Source organism: Barbus barbus (genome assembly GCF_936440315.1).
Source record: "Barbus barbus genome assembly, chromosome: 45".
NCBI lineage: Eukaryota > Metazoa > Chordata > Actinopteri > Cypriniformes > Cyprinidae > Barbus > Barbus barbus.
The window spans coordinates 16,684,080-16,702,607 of record NC_136723.1 but is presented as its reverse complement, the minus strand read 5'-3'; the positions used below and the strand labels follow the sequence as shown (position 1 = coordinate 16,702,607).

At 35.7% G+C, this 18,528-nt stretch overlaps 1 protein-coding gene across 1 annotated transcript; it reads right to left on the bottom strand.

The window, feature by feature from the left end:
- Positions 1-226: 226 nt before the first annotated feature.
- On the bottom strand, positions 227-16,328 carry smarcad1b (SNF2 related chromatin remodeling ATPase with DExD box 1b). The gene is made up of 23 exons (XM_079407620.1): positions 15,908-16,328; positions 15,353-15,473; positions 14,086-14,242; positions 13,939-13,987; positions 13,671-13,768; positions 11,127-11,225; positions 10,947-11,025; positions 9,760-10,175; positions 9,470-9,666; positions 9,287-9,377; positions 9,099-9,198; positions 8,504-8,563; positions 7,753-7,828; positions 7,256-7,391; positions 6,914-7,045; positions 5,551-5,646; positions 5,230-5,347; positions 5,029-5,144; positions 3,630-3,818; positions 3,186-3,304; positions 1,019-1,201; positions 805-914; positions 227-721 (listed from the first exon to the last, which is right to left on the bottom strand). Exons 1-23 carry the CDS (start codon positions 15,954-15,956, stop codon positions 660-662), a joined length of 2,853 nt encoding a protein of 950 aa, XP_079263746.1. The 5' UTR covers positions 15,957-16,328; the 3' UTR covers positions 227-659.
- Positions 16,329-18,528: the final 2,200 nt, after the last annotated feature.

Below are 18,528 nucleotides of genomic sequence, written 5' to 3'. Positions count from 1 at the left end.
TTATTGGTGTGAAGAACGTTTAATCGTCTGAAAACCCCTTTTCCATTTTAAAGAGCCCTTGGAAAAATTCCATAAATGTTCTTTATGGAGCCATAAATGCTAAAGAATCTGTATTTTTAAGAGTATAGGTGAATAACTATGAATAATGTTTGCAAGATTCAGTGTTTAGATGCGATTGTCGAGCCAAGACCCATGCTGTCTATTTTAATAAACTGAAACAGAAAATGCTGAATTTATTGAAGAATTTATTTCAGGCACTGGGTCACATTGTACAGCTGCTGGAAACTGACTGTTTCCTTATCTGAGATACTAAGATGAGACCCAGATCCAGACCAAAACCACAAAATCAAGACCAACTCAGGTAATGAGCTAATAACAAAAAATTCCTTCAACAACATACACTTTTTTTAATCAAACAACTGAGGTTTTAAACCTCCATGAATACAAAAACAATCAAACAAACACCAACATCACCACAATATTACAGTATTTTTTGCCAAGAACGGTAGAAATGTAAACATATCTGCTCCTTTAAACCTCATATTTTTTTGCAAGCAGTATAGAAAAATCAAATTCCAGTGCTCTACAGTACTTTTTTTTTCTTTCAGATTCAGTCAAGTGTCACCATATCACAGTACGCTTTGAGCCTGAGCCAGCTTTCAGAGTCCAAGAGAAGCTTTGAGCAGCGAGGTTATATCATCAGGTAATGTGTCCTCTTCACCTGGAAGAACCAAGCAGATTTGTATTCATTTTACAAAAAAACACAGGTGAAAATCCCTGTGAGCTTTATTAAAGTGTTCTCACCCTCCTGAGTTGCAGTCATGTCCTGCTCCAGTTTGAGTTTTCTTTCTCCAATGCGGAGCATGGCGTCCTCTATGGAGTCCTTACTTATCAGCTTGATCACCTTCACTGTCCTTAAATGGGACAAATGCATTCAGATATTATAAAGCATTAGGACAGACGCTAGTGAAACAAAGGAAAGCCTACTGTGGGACAGACATGTCCAGTGTTCTCTAACCTGGTTTGTCCCACCCGGTGGCAGCGTCCCTCTGCCTGTTTGTCATTGTAAGGGTTGCAGTCGATATCGTGAAGGATGACCACATTGGCTGAAGTCAGGTTAATGCCTAGTCCTCCGGCTCTGGTGGACAGCAGGAACACAAATATATCCTGGTCTGTGTTGAACTGGTCAATCAGCCCAATTCTGTAAAAGCCCAGTGAGATTTACAATTACTGTCCAATTACTTAATTGGCATTAAGAAGTCTATCTGACGTGATTTACAGTACGCTAACAGAAGCAAAAGTCCCTGTGGATCATGGGGTTAAGTGCTTCGGCCAAGAAAACAACAGTGGGAGAACAGGCTGGTGACCTACATGAATGAAACAGAATGAAGTGTAGCTATTTAATTTACATTTTGGTTGTAATTCCTCTTTATGTCGTTAACAAAATAGTTCAATTTTGGTGGACATCAACAATATGCACACTATATCAGTTATGCCATATTAGTTATTGGCTTATATCTGTGCTTTTTTAATTATCTGGACATTTAATTATCTATTTTGAGAATTAGGTCATTACTAATTTAAATGCATAGCAGTAAATTATCTCTTGAAGAGCACATGTACACAACCATTGTTTGGTAAACATAAGTTTGGTATCAGTGAGATTTTTTTTTTTTGAAAGAAGTTAATACTTCTGCAAGCAAGCATGTATTGATTCGACAGTAAAGACGTATAAATCTTACAAAAAAAATCTATTTTGAAATATAAATGCTGAACTTTCAATTTATCAAAAAATCCTGACAAAAATCTATCATGGTTTCCACGTTTGAAGCAGCACAACTGTTTATAACACTGATAATAATAATAATAAATGTTTGAGCAGCAAATCAGTATATTAGATTGATTTCTGAAGGATCATGTGGACACTGAAGATTAGAGTAATGATGCTAAAAATTTAGCTTTTCATCACAGGAATAAATTATATTTTAAAACTTTAACAAATTATTAATATTATTATTAATAATATTAACAGATATATTTTTAATTGTAGTAATATTCCACAATAATACTGATTTAATGGCATTTAGGCCTATTGATCAAATAAATTCTGCTTCGGTGAGAAAAATATACTTTTTTATTATTGTTTTTTTGGACAGGCGATGCTGATGCAGATATCTTAGAAAGCAGGATGGCCGATATAAAGCCGATATACATTTATATGTATATTTTAATAATAAAATAATTTTTAAGAATAATTTATTTTAATTCATATTTAAGAAATTTGAAATAATTTGAAAATGAGTTAAAAAAATAAATGTGTAAAATAAACATACTTCAGATGACAACTTCTTGATTCAGTAATCCTATTATAGTATTTTTCACAAATATAGAAATATTTAAAATACATTTAAAAAAGTAAGTAAACACTTTAACCAACAGGACTCTCAGTATTCGGAGAAGTTTGTGTGCATTGTGAATGATAAAATAAAATAAAAGCCAATATAAAAGTCTCGGAACATATTAAAATGCTGATATTTGAAAAATGCCAAATATCGGCCGATATATTGGTCTTGGTCGACCACTACTTTTTTATCTTACAATAAATAAATAAATAAAAATAACAATATAATATAATAACAATATAATATAATAATAATAAAAATAAGATTTTTAATAATATACATTTATAAATTAATAAATAGTTGTTTTTTTTTATAATATATAACTACATTAGGTTGTCCACAGGTCAAATTATTAAAACAAAACAGCTCCTAGCAAACAAAACCCAAAACAAAAACTCATCCACACCTACCAAAACAATAACGGCACAGAACACAAAACGAGACCAATAATTTTCACAGGACGAAGCAATCTCTTCCTGTCTGGTTCTTGGCCAGAACATGAAGCCAGTACTCTGTTTCTATGAAACTAAGACAGACAAAGTCTTCAAGTACAAGGATGGAGAACACTGTGTCACTGAAGGAGACACGATCCGTGATTTACGACAGCTGTGATGAGACACAATAAGCATCATATCCGCCTCAAAACGAGCTGCCAAGATTACCTCTCTCACTCGCTCCTGTCATGAGTCTGGACATGAGCCGACGATAGAAGGACAAAGATGATGATCCGAGACTGTCCTCAATGCCTTTACTCAGCAACATTTGACATCTAAGTGTGTTTACCTGTCACTCATGGGGGTTGAACCGTCCAGTCGGTTGTATCTGTGCTTATGGTGTCTCAGGAACACCTCCAAAATGTCAAGCATCATTGTGAACTGGCTAAACAGCACCACTCGATCACCCTGCGAGGAAAAAAATAGATATTAACTATGCTGATGGAAATGAGAGGACAACATGATCAAATTCATTGTATGTAAAATAGCAGCATGAACAATCTGCTAAACGTCTGCTTTTTGTGTTCTACAGAAGAAAGTAAGCCATGGGTTTGGAATGACTGTCGTCTACTGTGTGCGGTATATACTACATCTATAGGTGACAGTATGCAGTATGGTGTCATTTGGGACAGTGTATTTCTCTGCACAGTTAAATAACTTTCATTATACTCCAAGGGGTTGTTGAAAATGTAATTTAGTCTGCCGAACATTACAGGAATCTGTTTTCCCCAACCTTCTCCTTCAGGGAGTTCAGCAGCTGTGTGAGGAAGCTGAGCTTCCCCGAGTCCAGCAGTATGTCTGTGTTGAGTTGGTATTCCTGCAGTGCAGAATACTGCTGACAGAGGCGGTGCAACTCAAAGTCTGAGAGCACCTCCATGTCTTCTTTAATGAGAGCGGGATCTGCGTCACGGTGGCTTGGCTCCTGGAATTAACGATAACATGTACAGACTCTTCACATAAGATACACATATAACAAAACAGGTAACAAACTACACTCGTAATAAATATCTGCCCTAATTATGCTCATTCCCTGCTGCAGTTCTATATGAAGCACTTCAAGATTGACCAATACTGTTGTTTTATGACTTAGATTACCTATAACGTGATATTAACATAGATTATGTTTATTAAGTGTATGACCGAAATGCCAAACCGATTTTTAATTTGTTTTATTTCATATTTTTGACACAATAACTAAAAATACATCTTTATGGATGTTGTTATTATTGTTTTATGATTATTATTTTTATTATTATTGTATTTATTAATTTATTTATTGTTCCCCCACACAGCTGTTCGTGGACTAACACTGCTCTAAAATTGATAGCATAACTATTTTCCACAGCAACCTATTAATAATAATAATAATAATTATTATTATTAATTATAAAAAATAACAATAATATTGTAATCATAACTATTATCCTATTATTATTATTTTCTGTACAGCTGTTCACAGACCATTGTGACAAGTAATGATGATAATAATAATAATAACTTAAAAAAACAATAATAATATATTCATAAAAAATATTTTATTGCTTAACATTGGCATTATATAACATTCATACATTTATTATTATTATTATCCATACACACAGCTGTTTATTTAAAAAAACACTGAAATTGATTAAGTTTATTTTCCACAGTGGCCTAATAATAATAATGTTATTATTATTATTTATATTTATGTCCAATAACTGTTTTATTGTAATATAGTATTCATAAAGATTCATAAATAAAATTAATATTATTATTATTATATATTTTCTGTACAGCTGTTATTTTCAGACCAACAGTGTTCTGAAATGTATTAAATGGTTATTTTTCACAGCACCCTATAATCTATTTTACATAAACCTTTCCCTAAACAACAATTAAAAAATGAACTTTTTCATGCCAATCAGACTGTCTCTTCATGTATAAATGGATAGCTCTTTGACAGAATAAGACAAAAACAGTATCAGACGTAATGCTGATAGTCAAAAGTCTGGCTACATGAGCTCTGCTGACCTACTTAAAATCAGTAGAGAAAATGTAAGAAGCCCACTGATTCCATCAGAGCCTGCTAAGATCTAAACTTCCTGCGGAGTTAATCAAAATGTATCACTTCATATAAAAATATCTCAGACCTTGAGCATGAGTCTGCTCATAGCTTTGAGTTTTTCTGTGGTATAATACTGCCGGTGAAGAAGCGGATGGTTGGACATCTTCCTCAGCTGCATCATCACATTGGTCAGCTCGCGTTCTGCAGAAAGACATGGTTAATAAACTATGATTCACATATACTGAAGCCAGTACCATTTATAACAACATCTCCTTCAAATACATACTTTCCCCATTACTGGAGTGCCTCAGTTTGTGGAAAAGAGCGTTGTAGAGTTCCTGCTGCTTCTCGGACATGGCACAAAATTCAACCTGCTCCTCTTTGGCAGGCAGCTGCTTCAGGACCTGCCGGGCACATCATCATCTGTCAGTGAATCGCTGGAGTGCCCTAGAGCCACAGAGGGTCAACAAGACAAGCAAAGTGCCTCATCTGCTCGTGAGACTGAATAATGCATTTGAGATGTTGTCCAACAGATTTTCACATTGGCATGCATTTTGAGACCACATGCATTATGCAGAATGCTTATGGACTCTGCATGCAGATGCACCTCGCTCTTCACACGTCTGAGGATGAAGGGTTTCATGATGAGCTTGGCGTGGGTGATCCTGTCCCTCTCGAAGCTGCTCTGCTCCTCTGAAGATTTCTGGTGGAAACAGACAAAATAAATATTAGTTATTGAAGAAAATAATAGTGCTGCTTGACCTGATGGTAGGGTCTTCTGGGTGGTTGCTATAGAGAAAGTACTGGGTACTTTCTACAAGCATGGCAAGGTGGTTGCTAGGGTGTTGTTAAGGTGTTCTGGCTGCTTTCAGAGGGCATTAGGCTGGCCTTTAGGTATTAGGTTGGCCAGGTGGTTACTAGGGTGTTGCTAAGGTGTTCTGGGTGCTTTCTAGGGCATCAGGCTGGCCAGATGGGTGCTAGGGTGGTGCTAAGGTGTTCAAGGTTCTTTCTATTGGCATTAGGCTGGTCAGGTCATTACTAGGGTGTTGCTAAGGTGTTTTGGGTGCTTTCTAGGGCATCAGGCTGGCCAGATGGGTGCTAGGGTGGTGCTAAGGTGTTCAAGGTTCTTTCTATTGGCATTAGGCTGGTCAGGTGGTTGTTAGGGTGTTGTAAAGGTGGTCTGGGTGCTTTCTAGGGCATTAGGCTGGCCTTTAGGCATTGGACTGGCCAAATGGTTGTTAGGGTGTTGCTAAGGTACTCTGGGTGGTTTCTACAATATGACTAGGTGGTTGCTAGGGTGTTCTGGGTGCTTTCTAGGGCATTGGGCTGGTCAGGTGGTTACTAGGGTGTTGTTAAGGTGTTTTGTGATGCTTTCTAGGGCATGACTAGGGTGTTGCTAAGGTGTTCGTTCTGGGTCCTTTATAGAAAATTACCAGCTGGTTGATTGATTGAGGTGATACCATGTGACTCAAGTAAACCCTTAAGCTAATGTTTTAGAAAGAAAGAAAAATACTTTGCTAAAGTAATGCCCCAATGAAAACTGAAATTTTACGCTCCCATAAAATCTTGGATGTTAAAATCGTGGCAAAAATTGAACAGCATGCTCCCAGCTTTATGTTGCTTATTATGAGCAATAGTGATAAAACTGCACAATATCGGTGCAATATTGCTTATCAGCCAATATTTTATTGATTTTTAATCTATCTGTATAGGTTGATATTTAATATAAATTAAGTTATTGTGTATCTAATTTTGCATGCCCATTTTCCCTTTAAATTTATCAATATTCTCTTAATATAACTAAAAAAATAAATAAATCACATGCAGTATTTAAAATGACTAGTTTTAGTTTTCATTGTTTCGTATGTTAATTTTTTTTATTTAATTATCAATAATTATCATTTGTGTAATGACCGCCTTAACAACCACTACTAATAAGGTCAACCCTATTAGAGATGGACAGGTTCTACCATGGAAAACATCTTGGAGATCTGTGAAGTGCTGCTGGAGAACATATTGGGCATGATGAAGTTGAGCAGAGACATGAGCTCCAGTAGATTGTTTTGCAGCGGGGTTCCAGTGAGCAGAAGACGATATTTAGCCTGAGGGGACACAAATGGAGGAGAAACCTGAGTGCCTGAGGGGGCAAAGGCAGTTAAACCCCAGTGGTTAACCCCATCGGGGCAGCACACACTCCTGCTTTTACACAAACAGCCCATGTGGCTGTAATAGAGCTCAAGGCATTTATTCTTAATGACCACTGATGCGTTGCTATGGATGACAGCTATACATGCAGCTTATGGTGAGCTTACGTTGATGGCCATGAGGTGTCGGTAGCGCAGCGAGTTCATGTTCTTCAGTAAGTGGCCTTCGTCGAACACAGCATACTCCAGCTTGAGCTTGCAGAACAGGCTGCGGTCATTGCTATTTCCAATAGCCAGGTTGTAACTGTGCACAAGAGACCATCTTAATGAGCTGAGGTATTAAGCAACAGGACATGAGGCACAGCCATGTTTCATTACCATAAATAATGAATGGGACAGGGTCATTTTACTTGGACCTTTTCACGTCCACTCAAACGCTGAGTATTTCATCATTATTATGTCTTTAACAAGGGTGCTTTTTTCTATACTAACTTCACGGCTTGTGGCTCCGTGTGTGGCATAGTTCAAAAGATACATATTTCCCCAGGCGCCTTCTCGGATTTGCATGCAGGTGGTCTATGAAGGATATGACACCTTGACTCTTACTTCGAGGGTTCAGGGCAAGAACCATGTGTGTATTTGAGAGCTTGAACTTCGATACTCACGTGGAGACAATGATGTTGTAATCCACTATTTGATTCAGAATCTCATAGCGCATATACTTGCGATCCTCAGCAGACCCTACCGAAATAACTCAATTAGATTGACATCAACATTTTCTTTTATATGTTATATATATATTTTTTTTCATGCTAAAACATTTCCTTTTCCAGGTTAATGTGTAAAAGTAAACCTTTTGTAGGTTGGTTTCTCCCCAAAAAGTGGAGTGCAATTAAAACATTAGTTTATTTTCTGCATCCTAACGAGATATCCTAACAGCACTGGCTCAAACTATCATGTGAGTTTGAGGCGGAAATATTACTTTGTTTGGAGGAGTTTGGGAGAAATAAAAGAAGATCAAATAAAATAAATAAATAACATTTTTATGTGTAATAATTATATAATAATATAATTAGATATAACATTTGTATATATATTATTATATAAAGTAATATTTTATATATAACAATTATATATAATAAAATAATTGAAAACAAGAATAATATATTACTTATTATATATAATGTATATAATTATAAAAATAAATACATACATACATAAAAAACAGTGTAATATGCATTTTAAAATTTTAAATAGTTATATATATTATTATATACATATATAATTAATCAAACATTATAGATTAGAGAGAGAGAGAGAGAGAGAGAGAGAGAGAGACAATAAATAAATGAATAAATGAATGAACTTCTCCTGTACAAGATTAAATAAAATAAAATAAAAAAAGCTTGGTTTTACCATAATAAACCAGTACTTTGAAACTGGGGCACCAAAGTTTCAGTTCCCGAACCCAATTATCTGTAAAAGAAACAACAAGCTTAGATGATTCAGACTGTTTTGGTATTGTATGGTGATGATTATTAATAGGGCTGTTAAATCCGCATCCAAAATAAGTTTTTGTTTACATAATATATGTGGGTGTAATGTGTATATTTATTATGTATATACAGTATAAATACACACACGCACGTATATATTTCAGAAGAATGCTATGTTTATATAATAAATATGTTTATATATAATATAAATTATATAAATATAGATATGCATGTAAATACATGTAAACATTTTCAAAATATATACGTGCATGTGTGAGTATTTATATATAAATATAAAGTAGACACACACATATGATGTAAACAAAAACTTATTTTGAATGTGATTAATCGCGATTAAGTGTTTAACATCGCTAATATATATATGTTGTACATCTTAACTATACACAGTACACATGCATATATTATGTAAGTACATACTTTGATTTTGGAAGCAATTAATCACGATTAATCAATTTTACAGCCCTAGTTATTTAGATGCTAATTGCTCTTTTCACCAAGTGTAGAAGCAGGAACGGTGATGAGATGAGGCCCATGGTTCCCTTCCTGATAAAGATAGGCCAGAAACGAGATGGTCTGAATTGTCTTCCCCAAACCCTAAAAGAAGAAAACACATCCTTGTGATTAAATGTGGGATCATCACAATGGAAATGAACATTCAGACACAACCATCATAAAAACAGACCATCTCATCTGCCAGGATTCCACTAAGTTTGTTCTGATGTAGTAAAGCCAGCCAGTTCAGTCCAATCAGCTGGTACGGTTTCAGATGGAATCTAGAAAAACCCAAAGAAATATGAAAATAAAATGATCACTCTACAATGAAAATGCAATTTTTTCCCCCGAAATCTATGATGTTAAATCTTACGTGCTAGTGAGGATCTGGGGTTGGCTCATAGAGCCTGGGCCCTTGTTCATCACTTGGGTCACGTCTTGGATCAGTTTTACTGATATCTCCTCACACTTGCTCATGAGACCTTTTACAACTTCCCTTTCCTTTAGAACCTCCCGACATCCTGCCAGCAGCTCAGTGGAAAGACCATTTCCTCTGTGCATGGCGTCATCCTGAGAAAGAAATTAGAAAAAGAGCTGCTCTTTGATCATGACCTAAATGTTCTGCCAGTTATCAGCAGAAAGCAAAATGCACAGTTCTCTCACCAGATCTTTCCACGTTTTAAAGGGCCTCAGCTCAGTGATTTTCTGAGCCTTCTTCAAAGAGCATCCTGCAATGAGTGTGAGCTCATCCACAGACGCAGTCTGAAAGAAGCTGAGGATCTCAGATTTGAGTTTGGATAGGGTTTCACCTGATTGGTCAGAGTCAGAGTCCAGTAATACATTCACCAAAGAGGTCTCGGAGTCACTGCACTCCTCCTCTGAGCTCACATATATGGTTTTGGTCACTACCGACTGCTTTGCACTCCTCTGAGATGTTTTGGTCCTGTCAAGAGGTCTGTGTGGTTTTGGTTGATGTGGGCTGGGAAACTGGACAACCTGAGCTTGTTGACGGGTACTTGCAACCCGTCTGGGGCGTTTGGCAGCAGTGGAAATTTGCGAGGCGTCATCCTCAGACTCAACTACAAAATGTACAGAAAGTAAGAATAAGGACAATTATGACATGATTATGTTGCATCTTTGTTCTCATGGTTCTATCTAAATTTAAATAGCTTACTTATAGAAGTATATATGGTATATATGGTTGAGCACAGCTGAGACAAAAGTTTACATAAGAATCTTTTTATGAATGGGGGAAAAACTTGGCCATTTTAAGTAATTTAATTTAATATAGCTCCACGCCAGTAGATGTCACCATAAAGTTCAAGGCCACAGCTGTATCTGTTGCGTAAGAAATTGAATAAGAGTCAGAAACAGACTGTAATATAAATAAACATTTAATTTAATTTCTTAAATAATAAATAAATTTAATACAATAAATAAATAAAAACAAAACAAAAACAAATGAATGAATGAATCAGTCAATCAATAAAAATATATATTGTCACTAGAGGCACCCAAAAAAAAAAAATCACCCCAATTTTTTATTTAAAACAACCTTCACCTGTGAAAGATTTGCACAAAAAATATGTTTGGTTTTACTATAATATACCATAAATATTTTTAATAGGGGCACCACAGTTTCAGTTCTTGAACCCAGTTATCTGTTATTAAGTGGTCATTGTCCTGACCTTCGATGTCAGTTGTAACATCATTCCCTGCCTCATGGGATAGTAAAGTGTCCACTGGTTTATGCATTATTACTTACTACTACTACAGTAAAGTACACATATTCATACATGAGTCTAGTGTGCTTTAAAGTTATACATAACAAATCTCCCATCAAATCTCACCAAGGTCAGAGAACATTCGTAGTGTTTCCAAGGCATCGTCAATTAGCCAGCTATGTTCCTGAAGCACATCCCTGAGTTCCTGTGGGATTTCACACACTTCAACATTATCCCCCAATCTCAAACAAATATTTTATTCACGTACTGTACGAAGATGACCAACGTCAGTCGGTAATGACTCACATTCTTGTTAAGATGGGGAAACTTCCTCTGAAGTTTTCTCAGCATACGTTCCTGATCTTTAGATCTCGGCTCAGGCCCCTCCTCCTCTGAATCATCCACCTAATGACACACAAAATACTGTTGTGACCCACGTCCCAGTGCTGCAGGGATGACGTATTTTTGTAGGTCGAAACCTGGAAACGAGTTTGCATTTTAGCATTCTGGTTCCACCGTCCTGAAGTAAATAGGGTATTTTAGAATGGATTTTTGGTTAAAGGATTAGTTCACTCCAGAATTAAAATTTCCTGATAGTTTACTCACCCCCATGTCATCTAAGATGTTCAGAAATTAAGATTTTTAAGAAAACATTCCAGGATTTTTCAATACTTTTTAGGATTATTTTAGAATGGATTTTGGGTTAAAGGATTAGCATTTCCTGATAGTTTACTCACCCCCATGTCATCTAAGATGTTCATGTCTTTCTTTCTTTCGTCAAAAAGAAATTAAGATTTTTGAAGAAAACATTCCAGGATTTTTCTCCATATAGTGGACTTCAGCAGGGACCAATGGGTTGAAGGTCCAATTTGCAGATTCAGTGCAGCTTCAAAGGGCTCTACACGATCCCAGCTGAGGAATAAGGATCTTATCTAGCGAAACGATCAGTCATTTTCTAAAATAAAATTAAAATTGATATACTTTTAAGCACAAATGCTCATCTTGCACTAGCTCTGCAATACGCGTCCACGACTTCACGCATTACGTAGTCATGTGGAAAGGTAGATAAGACCCTTATTCCTCGGCTGGGATCGAGCCCTTTGAAGCTGCAGTTTGGACCTTCAACCCTTTGGCTGCCACTGAAGTCCACTATATAGAGAAAAATCCTGGAATGTTTTCCTCAAAAACCTTTATTTCTTTACGACTGAAGAAAGAAAAACATGAACATCTTGAATGACACGGGGGTGAATAAATTATCAGGAAATTTCAATTCTGGAGTGAACTAATCCTTTTAATGTCTGAAATAAAGTCTGTGGTTAACACAAGATTGTGATATTTTTACGTTTTATCAGAAAATACCTCCTTGTGTGTTTTTTTTTTTTTTTAAACCTTTCACTTGTCAGGTCGGTTACTGACAACTAGCTAAATAGAGGTTATCGAGGACATTAAACGTCATCATCATATCGAACAGGAAATTGTGATAATAATTGTGATAATTGGAATAATCTTCCCACCCCTATCCGGAACGCCGGATCTCTGGCAACCTTCAAGCAACAACTGAAAACTCATCTCTTTCCGCAGTACTTGACTTCATCCTAAACTCAAAAAAAAAAAAAAAAAAAAAAAACTTTCCCTCTATCTTTCTCTCCACCTACTAGCTTGTACTTATTTGAACAAAGACTGAGACTTGGTGTTACGAGCACTTCCTCTGTCTGATTGCCTCTTCAAGATGAATCGCTTTTTGTATTCCCCAATTGTAAGTCGCTTTGGATAAAAGCGTCTGCCAAATGACTAAATGTAAATGTAAATGTGATAATAATCGCGTTTTTGCAAACTGTTCTAACTCAAACTTACGTTGAAAATGTTTTTTAAATAAAGACTGAAAGAATGACGTTTGAGTCATGTGACCGTGATGTAATTGTTTTATAGCCTAGGTTTAGCTTTGACTTCAAAAACCAATTGACCCTTCGCTGGGAGTTTGATTGACAGGCAATCTGACCAATCATAACGCTGAATCTGTCATTTTGTCCAACGAACAATCCAGACAGGAGAATAGATTTACTTTGGAGGCCTTGAACTTGAAAAATGGTAAATATTGATGTCTTTTCACGCTTGAAGCAAGATACCTTCTGATGTTCATTCATGTTTATTTCGTGCTTTAACTAGTAAAGAAGAGAAGATCAGTTAATGTGCCACTTGAACTGAGGCACTACAGCGATCTGTCACAACACATTAAAAGCCACAAAACAATATATATATTTCTGAATTTCTTAAAAAATGACAAAATTTGAAAGATGAGACTTTATTTCATACCAAAAGAAACCTGCTCTGTCTTGTCTGTTGTTAGTTTCCTCTATGCTCCGTGATGTATTTTTCACTGAATGAGAACATGATGTGTGGCATGAGAGTGGTATGTTGCGAAGGGTCAATTGTGTTCATTTGTGAAGATTATCACAATGAATAAAATGGGTAAGAATCATGAACTTTTACTGGTCAAAAAGCTTATTTTCTGCAATAATTGAAAAGCTTGTGGAGGTAACCTAAGTAATGGTAACTTATGGGTTGCCCTACAAAAATATGTCATCATTGCAGCACTAAAGTGCGGATGCACACACTCTCGCCAATGACAAATGACGAATAGCCCAATAAATCATCTCGAAAAGGGATTAACCGGTAACCTGGCACTTGATATCCCAGGTAGAAAGACATACTGTTAGTGTCCTTGATCGGGACACTCTTTTCAATTTAGCCTCGGTGGATTTGCAGCGGCATAAAATGCCTTGCTGTCAGTATTGAGAGGATCAGAGAAGGAGCGTCCCATGTTAATCCAATCACTGGGCCTGAGCTCACCGCAGAAGCCCGCCTCTTTCTCCTGCGATGGGAGCTGTCGCTCTCCTGGGAAGCGCCACACATCTGCTGCTGTCTCCTCTCGTGGACCAAATCAGACGCTGAAAATGAGAGCACGTCAACAAGGCTCAGCAACACACGAATCAATGCAGCAAATGCATCTTCACCTCAAACTCAGCTAGATTCAGCAATACTGAAGCCATTCAAGCGATCAATGAGCTTTTATCATGGGAGCTGTTTAGATTGATGGAGTGGCTCTGCTTATCTGTACCTGCCATCCCAGACGTCTTCAGGAGTGAGGGGCGCGCACTATTGGTCACCTAAAACGTCAATGAGATGATTATTGACATGCAGCCCAAATGATGGCTGGAATGCACCCAAAATTGTCACAGTGGGTGTAGAAAGCGCTTGCTTTTACCATACGTGATCCTTTCTGTCGTGTTTTTTGAGCTTTTGAGGTAGATCTTGTTGTTCTGCTGTGCTTCGGCATCCTCTCAATCTTCACCACAGTTACTTCTTTATCAGAGAGTGATATCTCATCAGATGACAACACTATTTTCTCAGGCTCTTCTTGCCTTGATATCAAAGTATAAAACATACCATTGAACTACTTTGTAGGGCTGTAACTATGATAAAATAAATACCTTTTCATTATCAATTCTAAGAACAAGTATCAGTAATGTCAGTTTATGGCAGAAAAAATAAAATTAAAATAAAGCAGATGCACAGAACCTGCAGACGTTTTTGCACTCTGCATTGTATAATTTTGCAGGGCTGCATATATTTGATCAAATCAATAAATAACTGGTAATGAAAATAGTCAATAACATTATTGATTTGTCAGCTAGAGTGTCAGTTTACAGCACTAAAAAAACACTAAAAAAACAACTATACAATGCAAGTTGTTCAAAGCATGCACTGTATCCCCGTAAATATCCTTTTAAATTTACCAAAAAAAAAAAAAATCCTAAATTTCAATTTAAAAAATATTAAATAACCTGTTAAATTTACGGTTAAAAATAAAGCCAGAAATTCACTGTAAAAAATACAGTGACAGTGTTTCATCTATTACAGGATGGCATATTGGTGCCTGTATATTTTTATATTTTATTATATATCTCTTAAGTGATATAATGTTTATATAATAAAATCTGCATTTTACTTTAAAATGTACTGATAACCACTCTAGGTGGTTAAAAAAAAGCCACACTATGAATGATCAAGTACATCATAAATAGCCTATTGATAAAAAATGGCCAATACACGGATATAGACAGTGCTCATATGCACAAACACAATATAACATCAGAGTAACACGTGACATGTAAAATAATGGGACGACATTAGCTAAATAACAGAAAATGTAACACAAAACACCCTAATGTACATTACTGATAATAACAAAAATATTTAAATAAAATATTTTCATTTGACACCGGGATTTCTGGTAATTTGTTTTTACTGTTTTTTTACTGTAAATTATATGGCAGTTCTTAGTTTTTCCTTTTAAAACACATACAGTAAAATTATTCAATGCAATGTTAAACCATAAACTCACAGTTAAACAATTAATTGGTTTTACTATAGCATTTTCTTTTAAGATTATAAACATTTTTACATTGTGGGAGCATTTTATATTCACAGCGCCTCGGGCTGAAGCACAAACACTACAGTTGATTACTGACCTGACTGGCATCATGGAACTGCCTAATATCTCAATATCAGAGTCAGAAAGGGCAGTGGAGAGAGCTGATCCTGATGGACGGTGGGATTCAGGAGTCTCTGGAATGATAGTGTCTGACTCTGCTGGAATAAAGCAATAAAGCACAGGAGCCCATCAGGCAAAAACACAAGGCATATTACACTATTTGCATTGGCAACACTGTACTGATATTCCTCAGATATTCTAGTTGGTGACTGTCAGATATTTTAGATGACAAATTTTATTTCACTGTAAATAATGACAAAAGGAACCAACATATTTCTTTTTTTTTAATCTCCAAATGACATTAATAGAATATAAATGTAAATCAATATAAATATAATCAACAGCGATGGCGTTTTTATAATATTTGCATAGCTACTTAATTGGGACCTGGTTTGCAATGATGCAATTAATGCTTTTTGTTCATGAACCATTGTGAGATGGCTACATAAAACATTAAATAAAACAATATTAAATCAATTTCAAGAACAGGGTCTCGTCTCAAGTTCATACTTTCAAACTCATCACAGCCTACCCGCGGGATCCACATGATTTGAGGATGTTGTTCCTTTCTTTCTCCTCATTGTTCAGTTTTATGCGTTATCAACAGCTCAATCCAGCTTTACGCGCCATGTCATGCATTTCAATCGATACAATCGTCGACAAATGACTCGTGCTTCCCCGAATCTACTATCTATCAACTGTTATGAGCCGATTTTTGGCCAAGAATAGCATTTCTCTCAAACAAAGAATTGTCTCACCGGCGAGCTAATAAATGATTGCTTCGGCCATCGGTAAATACCAGATAACCCTGTTTATCCCGGACCATTTCTCTGCACGTTATGAGTCTTCGGGATATATTACCGGTTGTATTGTAACGTTACCTAACGTTTTTAGTGAATGAAAACAGTGTAATCACGCTAGCCGGTTGTAACATCTGTAACTACGGTGGCCGTGAAGGTACGTACGTGTAGTCACAGGGGACCGAGCGAGAGATACGATAGGCTATATTACGATTTTATTATTCTATTTTAATTATTATTATGTAATTTATTCTAGTGATGCAAATTTTCAGCATCACTACTCCAGTCTTCGGTGTCACACAATCCTTCAGAAATCATTCTAATATGCTGATTTGCTGCTCAATAAACATTTATTATTAATATTAATGTTGAAAACAGTTGTGCTACTTTATATTTATGCAGAAACCGTGATATTCTTCCATTCGGATGTTTGGGGTATGTGTGTATATGCTTGTTTTTATTAGAAATGCATGTTTTTATCCATCAAATATGTATTAAATTGATCAAAAATGACAGTAAAACATGTATAATGTCAAATAAATGGTGTTCTTCTATTCATCATATATATATATATATATATATATATATATATATATATATATATATATATATATATATATATATATGAGGAGTTCATTTGCAAAAACAGATAACTTTTTTAACGGTTTTAACAATTCTCAGAAATCATGTTTTTTTTTGCTTGTGCATTCCAATTAATCTCAAACTGCAGTTGGGTTATTTTGACTGGGTTACAAAAACAAAAACAAAAAAACAGCTAACTAACACAATAAAACAATAAAAACATGATAACATAATAAAAAACGTGATTTTTGAAAAGAGTTATCTGTTTTCGCAAATAAACTCTTCATATATATATATATATATATATATATATATATATATATATATATATATATATATATATATATATATATATTGTGACGAGCGTCCCGAAGTGTCATCAGCGTCGCCCTGGAAACAAGCGAGGAACACCTGCCCATCCTCATCACAGGCTGATCGGTCACTGCTGCGGCTCATCAGGCGGAGGCTACACAAGCCACGTAAGCCACACACACAAGGAGACTACTCCATGAGACCAAGCACTAACGCGCCCTCTCATTTCGCCCACAGACAGCAGCGTGTGACCGACCAGCCCCACTGGAACACTTCACTGATTCACCGCACTGGAGCACCCACAAGGACCCTTTTCCCCCGTTGTTGCCCATCACTCCTAAATAAAGCCACCCTTCGGGGCCTTTAACCTGCATTCCCTGTCGTGTGATTCCTCACCCCGTTACAATATAAAATCATCATTTACTTTCAATTGGGAGGTGGCTGTCCCAAACCCCTAAATTTTAACTTATGAAAATGAGATTGAAATAAATTTTGTATTTTTTTTCCAATTTTTTAAAAGTATCTTTTTGATTCTTTAAAGTTGTTAAAATATATTTTATATTTTCCTTGGAAATTATGATTTTTTTATTTTTTTTTAAACGTGTCCCTAATTTTTCAAGTCCTTACTGAAGCAGTGCAGTCCATTGGCTGAGATTAGTTTTAACTACACCCCTAAATTTATGATCAGGAAATATTTGTCACTTTCTCTCATAACTACATGATATAGATAGACCCCATCATTTTGAGGTAAATGTGTTAAAAATCGGAAAAATCTGCGTGTCACTTTAAGGAACGTCACTACCAAACACCTTTTTTTCTGCAAATAAGCACATGGGAATTATTCCATAACATTTATTTTTTGTGTTCCACTGTTCAGAACTGTGTTGATTAATGCTGATTAGCATCCTTGAGCTAGGTTCAAGAGTATCTAAAATTGTCACCGAAACAGTCATTCCGAAACATTTGGTGGCGTCTCGGTATAGTGACATCTTTGTTTTTTTAGGAGTTATCCCACAGAATAGTCACGACCGAAACCTGTCTTCATGGTTTCGGTACTGACATAAGGTATCTCATATTTGGGAGAAATAAACTAAATTTTAGTACAGTTATGCAAATTATTTTGTATTTTAGTATGTTTTAGTATGCAAATTACCAGGACAAATATTTCAAAACTTTCTGAAAATGAGAATTAACTGCACAATTAGTACTAGAAATGTGTACCTTGCATATTACAATTTGCAGACATTTCCAACTCTGACTTTGGACCAATTCTGTAGAATGGCCCATATATATATATATATATATATATATATATATATATATATATATATATAAATACAGTGTATATACACATGTATATACACAATAAAATAGACTAATAGTTAACCCAAAATCTTGTTTTTCTTTCTTTCTCTCTCTTTTTTTTTTTACGTTTTACATGAAAACAAAAGACTCATGT

Excerpts from the sequence above, each read along its gene's own strand:
- smarcad1b (XM_079407620.1), bottom strand. The coding sequence starts at position 15,956 with ATGAGGAGAAAGAAAGGAACAACATCCTCAAATCATGTGGATCCCGCG. Across the intron at positions 15,474-15,907 it reads AAATCATGTGGATCCCGCGG|CAGAGTCAGACACTATCATT; the intron begins GTAGGCTGTGAT and ends GCTTTATTCCAG. Across the intron at positions 5,145-5,229 it reads GCACTCCAGTAATGGGGAAA|AACGCGAGCTGACCAATGTG; the intron begins GTATGTATTTGA and ends GTCTTTCTGCAG.